The 8,396-nt window shown below is 45.0% G+C and overlaps 1 protein-coding gene across 1 annotated transcript in view; it reads right to left on the bottom strand.

Moving 5' to 3' along the window:
• Positions 1–7,985, bottom strand: part of cac (calcium voltage-gated channel subunit cacophony) — a 2,326,612-nt gene extending 2,318,627 nt beyond the window's left edge. The window contains exon 1 of the mRNA XM_080268748.1: positions 7,186–7,985. Within this exon, the coding sequence (XP_080124874.1) occupies positions 7,186–7,970 (785 nt within the window). The 5' untranslated portion in view covers positions 7,971–7,985. The remainder of the gene's footprint in view (positions 1–7,185) is intronic.
• Between the last annotated feature and the right edge of the window lie 411 nt (positions 7,986–8,396).

The following is an 8,396-nucleotide window of genomic DNA, read 5'->3' as shown; positions in this document are numbered from 1 at the left end:
CGTCCATTGTTTCTCTTTCCTGCTTTCTTTCTCCAAACCTTCCTTCCTCCCCTTTTCCTACCTCCCTTACTTTCCCTTTTTTCCAGACTTTCTCCTTCCCTCCCTTTTTTCTATTTTCTCCTTCCCCCTTTCCTGCCTTGCTCCCTCCCTCCCTCCCCTCTTCCTTCTTTCCTACCTCACTCCTTCCCCCATTGTACTGTTTTCCTTGATCCATTTTCCTCCCTCATATCTTCCTACCATCTTTCCCCCTCCCCCCTTCATTCGTCCTTCCTTCCCTACTTCCCTTAATCCTACGTTCCCCCTTCCCTCCTCTCCTCCCCCCCTCTATACTTTTCCCGCCCTTTCCTCCCTCATTATTACTTCCTTCCTCCCGTCGTCCTCCTAATCTCGCCATTCTCCTTCCTTCAATTCTACTCGTATTTACCCCTTTCTACCTGCCTGTCTGTCTGTTTTATCCGTTTAAGGCTTACCGAAGTTCTTTTCTCTCTTCTTACCTTTCAGCTTTCCTGATTTTTGGTTACCTGCCTGCCTTTCCGTCTGCCTGCCTGCTTTTCTCTGTCTGCCTACTGTACTGTCTGTCTGCCGTCTGCCTACCTTTTTGTCTGGAGGTCTACCTTCATGTCGGTCCACTTTCCATTTCTATACCTGCCTATCTTTCTGTCTGCCTGTAATTTTTCTTTCTGCCTACTTCTCGGCCTTTTTGCCACACGACTTTCTCTCCCTGTCCATCTGTCTGCATACCACGCTCCACCTTCCGGGCCTGTCTCCTAGTCTCCTTCCCTACCAACCTCCCTGTCTTCCTCCCTACTTACTGTACCTCTCCTTTAACCTCCTCACCTACCCTCTGGGCTACCTACCTTCTTGCTTCCTTCCCTACCTACATCCCTATTTCCCTTACTGCCTCTCCCCGTCTTCCTGACTTTCAATCCTACGAACCTACCTGCCTCCCTACCTGTTTGATTTTGTCTACCTATCTACTTACCTACATACAGTACCTCCCTCTCTTCCTACCGTTCTTCCTAATTACGTCCCTACCTACTTCCCTTCATACAAACCTCCTTGCCTACCTACCTTCCTGCCTACCTCCCTACCTTCTTACCTCCTTCTACCTCCATGACTACCTACCTTCCGGCTTACCTCCATGACTACCTACCTTCCGGCTTACCTCCCTGCCTACCTTCTACCTACTTCCCTGCTTATTTATCTACTCCCTGCCTACCTCTCTAATTCCCTGTCAAACTCCCTACCTACTTCCCTACAGACCTACCTACCTCACTGCCTCCCTCTCAACCTGCCTACCTTACCAATTTACATCCCTGCCTTCCTCCTTACCCACTTTCCTACTTCCTTTCAGACCTACCTACCACCCTGCCTACCCACTTACCTACCTACCTACCTACTTCCCTTCCTCCCTCCCTGTCTACCTACCTGCCACCACTTCCTCTCCACCTCCTTCAAAAGAATTCACCCTCACTTAATTCTCTCACCCCTTTGTCTACTGCCCCCCCTCCCCCTCCCTCACCCCCTCTCTCTCACTCTCTCACCCGCCTCTCGCTCTCACTTTCAATTCACTCACTTTCTTTCTCTCTTCCTCTTCTCTGACAACGATTCACCCCCCTCTCTGCAGCAGCTCTCTCTCTCTCTCTCTCTCTCTCTCTCTCTCTCTCTCTCTCTCTCTCTCACCTCCATACATCCGCCTCCACCAACACCACCACCACAATCTTAATAACTATAATCATCATCATCACCACCACCACCACCACCACCACCACCACCACCACCACCTTATTTCTCATTAACAAATGGGTGGTTAGTGACAATTGGGTTTCCACTGAGAGAGAGAGAGAGAGAGAGAGAGAGAGAGAGAGAGAGAGAGAGAGAGAGAGAGAGAGAGAGAGAGAGAAATGAAAATAGTAAGAATGACAGCACTAAGACAAAAATACGGGGTGACAGAGGAAAAGAAAAAAAACATGAATAATGAGGATCTTCGTGAAAGAAGGGTGAAAAATGGGAAAGGAAAACTAAGAACGGGAAAAGAGAGGAAAAGAAAAGAGATGTTATGGAGTGGGAAAGAGAAAGGCCAAGGTGGAGAAAATAGGTAGGAGAAGAGAGGACGAAAGCCATGATAAAGAGACGATAGGCGTGATGAAAAGAGAGGCGAGATATTGAGAAAAAAGAGGAAAGAAGTGAGCCATGACGCAGAGAGGAGATAAGAGGAAAGACTGATAAAAATAAGTAAGACAAGAAAGGAACCATAGGAGGGAGGGGGAGAGGAAAGAAATAAAATGGGGCAAAAGAAGAAAGGGAGGGAATCATGAGAGAGACAACTAGAAGACGGACATAGGAAAGACTAAGGGAGAAAAGAGGATGAAAACAGACGAAAAGAGAGGAAGAGAGGGAAATAAGGGAAAAATATAGGGAGGAGGAAACGAATGAAAAGAGGAAGGGAACCATGAGAGAAATGAAAGGTAAAGAGGAAACGAGGTAAAAATAAGAAAGAGAAAAGAGGAAGAATGAAGCCGTAAGAAGAGGAAGGGTGAGGCTTAGCGGGGGAGGGAAAAAATATAAAGAGAGAAGGATGAGGAAGAAAAGAATGGGAGGAAGGAGAAGAGATGGAATGAGACAAGAAAACACGGAAATGAGAAACAGGAAGTGAAAGAGGAGAGAGAAAGAAGGATATGAGAAAGGACGAGAGAAGCAACAATGAGGAGGAGAAATAAGGAGGAGGAAAGAAAAAACAAAAACAGCAAATAATAAAAAAGAAAAATATAAAAGTAAAGACTAAAGACAGAAGGAGAAAGATGATAAAAAAGGCAAAGAAGAGAAAGAGCAAGACGGTAAAGAAAAGAAGAGGAGGAGGAAGAAAGGAGACGAGAAAGAGGAACAGAAAACCAGGGAAACAAATGGGAGGACAACGGACTATAGAGGAGAGCCAACAGCAACAGGATGGAAAAATAAAGGCTAATATTAGGAGAAATAAAGGAAATAACGAAGGTGAAACGAGAGAGAGAGAGAGAGAGAGAGAGAGAGAGAGAGAGAGAGAGAGAGAGAGAGAAATGAGAAGAGGAAAGAAAACGAGGAGACAGGAAGGAGAAAAAGAGAATTAAACAGCAAGAATAGTGAAGAGTAATGAAGGAAATAAGATGGAGGAAGAAGACAGCAAGAGGAGGAAGAAAAGAAAGACATCGAAGAGAGAGAAAGACAACATCAATGGAGAAACTGAATGAGAGGAAGGAAAGGGGAAGAGTGGAAAGGAGGAGGAGAAGAAAACAGATGATGAGGATGTGAGGAGAAAGAAAGAGGAAGAAGTTAATAATGGAGGAGAAAAAGAAACGGGAGGAAGGACAGCCAAGATGGAAGAAAAAAGAAAGACGGAACAAAAAGATGAACACAGCTATGACTGAGTGACGAGAGGAAGGAGGGAATTCAGAAAGGGGGGAGGAGAGATGTAGAGACGGGGGGAGGAGGGATAAAGAAAGAGGAAAAATGAAGAAAGGAAGAGAACAGTGATAAAGAGAGGAGAGAGTAAGGAGAAAATGAGATATAGGGGAGTCGGAAGAGGTTTAGTGGTGGAGGAGGACGTTAGAAGGGAAAAAATAAGAGAGAGAGAGAGAGAGAGAGAGAGAGAGAGAGAGAGAGAGAGAGAGAGAGAGAGAGAGAGAGACAGGAGGGGGGGGGATGACAGAAAATGGAGAACCTGTGTAAGGGAGGATAAGCAGAAGACGATGAACGACAAGAAGGAAGAGTGCAGAAAGATGAAAGACAAAGAATTGAATTTAAGTAAATAAAATTATGAAAGATGCATGAGGTGGTGTTGTGAGGAGAGGGGGGGAGAAAGGAGAGGAATAATAATAATAATAATAATAATAATAATAATAATGGTGATGATGATAATGACGGGTGAGGGAAGGGTCGTGGAAGAGGAGAGGAGGAGACTGAGAAGATGAAGCACTGAAAGGAAGAGGATATAGAAGAGAGGAGGAGAAGAGGAAGAAGACACAGGGAAAGAGGGGGAGAGACAAAGAAAGTGGGGGAGGAGAAGAGGGTAAAGGAAGCAGACGAGGGGGAAAAGGAAGGGAAAGTAAACGTTAAAAGGAATGACAAATAAAAGGTGGACAAAAACAAGAGTAGATGAAGCTGAATGGACACGGGGGGGGAATTTCTGCTGGCAGAGGATGATGATGATTAAAAAAGGCTTAGAATTATTGCTATCGAAATGAGTGTGGGTCATAAAGGCAGAGTCAATTTCTGCTAAGCCTAAGTGTCAATCTTCACTTAGAATACTACCCACAATAGTCGATGCAAGGGAGGCAAAGAGGTAGGGAGAATGACGGAGATGTAGACGGTGGGTGGGAGGCAGGTAGAGGAGAAGAGATGAAAGCAAAGGAAACATGAAGTAAGAATGATTGAGGAAGGCAAGAAAAGTATAGGAGGCTAGTGGCCTGGAAAGAGGCGTAGGCTGAGGAAAATAAGTGGTACAAAGAAAGGGAGGCAAGAGTTCCGGAGGAGACAATGACAAATGTATAAATAAAGGAAAAGAGGTGCGAATAAAAGAGAGGTAAGAATAAGTGTGGTAAGAATAAAAGAAAAAGAGGTAGAATAATGGCAGCGGCAGTCTGAGGTAGGAATAAAGAAAAAGGAGGTAAGAATACCGGAAAAAAAGTAACTATACATGAAGAGATAAGAATGAAGACGAGGTACGAAAAAGGGAGAGGTAAGAATTATAGCACGGGCAAGAATAAAGGAGATGAAGTAAGAATAAAGGTGGAAGTGACTGGATTTAGGGAGAAGTATGAATAAAGGAAGAGGTGACTGGAATAAAGGAAATGAGGCTGGTGGCTGCTGTGGGGGTGAAGAATGAGAGGGAAGAAGCATCTAGAACTCTAGATTGTTCGCATACTCTGGGTGCCAAATGGCTTCACCAAGGTTCACAGAAAACCAGCGCGACCCGACTGGCTACCAGAGAAAACGTACCAAGCCCACGATTTCAGGACACACTATTGTATGACCTAAATTGTTAAATTATACTTGTCATACTCTTTTCACGTCTACTAGGCCTTCAACAACAAAGTTCCCCAGAGTTTTAGAGATTGTACCAAATGGAAAGTAAAGAACCTAACTAATCTACCCATTTAACACTTTTTTTGAAAGGGGGGTGGGTCATTCTCACCTACTTTCCCCATTTCCTTAGCCGCCCATTTCGTGGAATACGGCCTTATTACAATCCTTTTTACCTCTCCCCCGTCCGTGTGTATTCCCGTGTGAACCCGTTGGCCCTTGTATCACTGCTCTACTGTGTGGTCAATACTTATTTCGTCCTGACCTTCAGCAACATCGTTCCCTACAGTTCTGTACTGTAAAGTCTTCATTAAAAATACACCTACGGTAGTCTAGGTCAATATTCTGTCATTCATGCACAGACGTGGCCGTGGTGGGGGGAGTACTGAAGGCCTGGCCCCTACTACATCCATACAAAAATAATTCGTTACCTGTAACCTGTATGGATACATCATTTTGGTCATCTGTCTGCACTGTAACATCATTTTATGCAATATATACAGGCACATGGACCTATCGCTTAAAACCGGCTAAAAACTCACATTTCATATAATCAAGAAGTTTAATTTCCTAATAATACTCTAAAAATGCATAAGCAATGCTACGGAATCATTCTGCCTGGGGACCAATCCTGGATCTTCTGCAGTTGGGACCCGACCTCCAAGCATAATGCCCCCTCTCCCTCCCCACCCTCACGTTTAGGATTCCTCTCCCAGCCCCAACCACCCTCACCCAAACATAATGCTGGTTATACTGTACCTATTTCGGCGACACTGTATCTTTTCTCATTTTCTTTGCCTATGGTTTCATAACTTCTTGTCGACTTCACCTCACGTTAGCATTTTGGTTCAGCTGTATAAAGTCACAAGCTGGCTTTCTTACATTTACCTCTTTATACACGGTGGCTCAATGGTTACCGCATATGAGTACTCATTTGTGTGACCCGAGTCTGAGATTTGTATCCAAGCAGTAGTGGAAATTCATCATCGGTGCTCTACTGTTTTTTTTTTTTTTTTTTTTTTAAATCGAGGCGAAGATGCTCTTGACAGATTGGTGATTATTGGGTGAATACATTACTTCATAATCTAGCATTATTAACTGACAAATATCTGAGGGGGAAATTTGGGTTAGTATATATTTTTTGGACATGTTGCATTCAGCCAGTCATCATCAACCTGTCAAGTGTATCTTCGCCTCAGTAAAAAATACGAAGTGGCATGTAGCCGTCATACGTTACTATGGGCACAGTCTGTCGGTACATATAAGAGCAGATAACCACCCTGTACCCTCATTATAACCACAGCAAAGTTACCCTCTCTGTAGTGGCCTCCTCCCTACCCTCTCCTATAATTCATCATCCTTTCCCCATTTTCATTCTTCGTCTCCAACCACTCCTCCGTAACCTTTCCCTCCAGCTGCTCTTAAATTATCCCTTCTACCCTCCTACTTTCCCCATCCTTCCCCTCCAATTAGCTTACTACTCATCATTCTTCCTCTCAAACTATCTATCCTTATCCTTACCCTCCAACTATGTCTCCTTACCCTATCCCTCAAGCTCCTCAGTTTCTCCTCCTCCTCCTCCAACCCGTCCTCCTCACTCTCCTCCTCCAACCCGTCCTCCTTATCCTCCTCCTCCAACACCTTCAATTTCTCGTCCGGTTATTTATCTTTCTCCTCCTCTTCATACAACTCACCCTTCGCCTCCTACACCTTATCTTCCTCAACCTTTCCTTACCACTCTTAATCCTTTCAAGTCGATGACGTGGATGATCTAAGAATATTACCATAATGGATTAACGAAAGCAGATACATATAAACTGCAATTCTAAATTATACTTTCCTATTAAAAAAATACAACACCAAAAACAAGGAGATGAGTTAAATGAACCAAGGCAATAAAGTTAAATGGATTATATATAGGCAAAACATAAAAGTAAACAATTCGGTAGAGGAAAAGTTAAAAAAAAAAAAAATCTAACACCAAAGGTAATAAATTTCAATAACAGAGAAAAGTAAAAAATTCAGGAGCTATCAGGAACGGTAAAGAAATCGGTGACAAGGAAAGCAGCCAATTCGGTAACAGGAAAGGTAAAAAAATAAATAAATACATAAAAATCTGGTACTCACATGAGGTCGCCAAGTCCCATCTTCATGTTGGACTGAAGGAGGGCGCAGGTCTTCTGGTCGGTGAGGGTGACAGCTGCCCGGCGCCTGAAGTACCCGGACCCGACCAGTGGGGAGGGGGAGGTCAGGCTGGGGTACCGGGACGTCAGGTAGGGGCCATTCGGGAGGCTCAAACGGACCTGCTTCTTGGCCGGTCCACCTCCAGACACACGGCGGCTTCGAGCACCCGCGGTCGTGATGGTCGTGGTTGTGGTGTCTGATTTTGTTGTGACTTTTTCTTCTTCGGGCTGTTCAGTGTCATCGTCTTTTTCTGCATCGTCTTTATCTTCCTCGTCGTCTTCATCCTCATCAACTTTTTCTATGTTGTCCTCTTCCTCAAAATCTTCATCGTCCTCCTTCTGTACACTTGACTTTTCATCCTCATCCTCGTCCTCCTCTTTTAGCACCTGGCTCCCATCCCCAACAAGGGAGGAGTGTCTGCGAGCCAGCGAGCCTTCAATGGACCCAATGGAGGACCTGCCAGGGGAGCGAGATGGTGATCGAGGTGTGGCACGCCCTGGTGATGCCCCTGACACTGATGGCCGAGGGGAGCGGGAGGGGGAGGGGGTGGTACCAAGGGCGGCAGGGGATCTTGGCAGGGATGTGAGAGATGCGCTAGTGTTCCTCCTAGCTGCTGGTGATGCGAGGCGGGATGGTGATCGAGAGGCGGGCAGCAGGGACGATGAAGACGACAGCAGGGACGCAGAGCTGGTGCGCCGCCTGGCGTGTCGCCCGGCTACCCCGAACATCTTCCTCCGCCACCACCGTCACTCTGAAAGAATACAGAAATTCATCGTCACTCTTCACACTACATGATATGGTACGAAACAAAAGCTCGGGTCATTCTTCACATAATATATTGAGGTGGGAAACAAAATCTCTGGTCACTCTTCACTAAACAATGTGAAAAGAACAAAAGAGGCCATTCTTCACATAACATAAAGATGGGGAAAAAATTCAGTTATCGTTTACATAACACTGGGAAAACAAGAGCCCTGATCATTCTTTGCCTAATATGGATGGAACAAACCTCACGTCATTCTTCGCACAGCATGACGTCTCGCAAAAATTGAGTTTAAGGAATTAGTTTTGTCGTCATCGTCACCATAGTCATCATCATCATGATGTAATCCTTTACTGCATCTTTTTATCCAGGGCGTTGGATTCCAAGGCAA

The sequence above is a fragment of the Coenobita brevimanus genome, chromosome 29, assembly GCF_032717465.1.
Source record: "Coenobita brevimanus isolate Jiangsu-jjx chromosome 29, ASM3271746v2, whole genome shotgun sequence".
Lineage (NCBI taxonomy): Eukaryota > Metazoa > Arthropoda > Malacostraca > Decapoda > Coenobitidae > Coenobita > Coenobita brevimanus.
The sequence above is the reverse complement of the archived record's forward strand: the minus strand, read 5'-3'. Positions and strand labels throughout refer to the sequence as shown.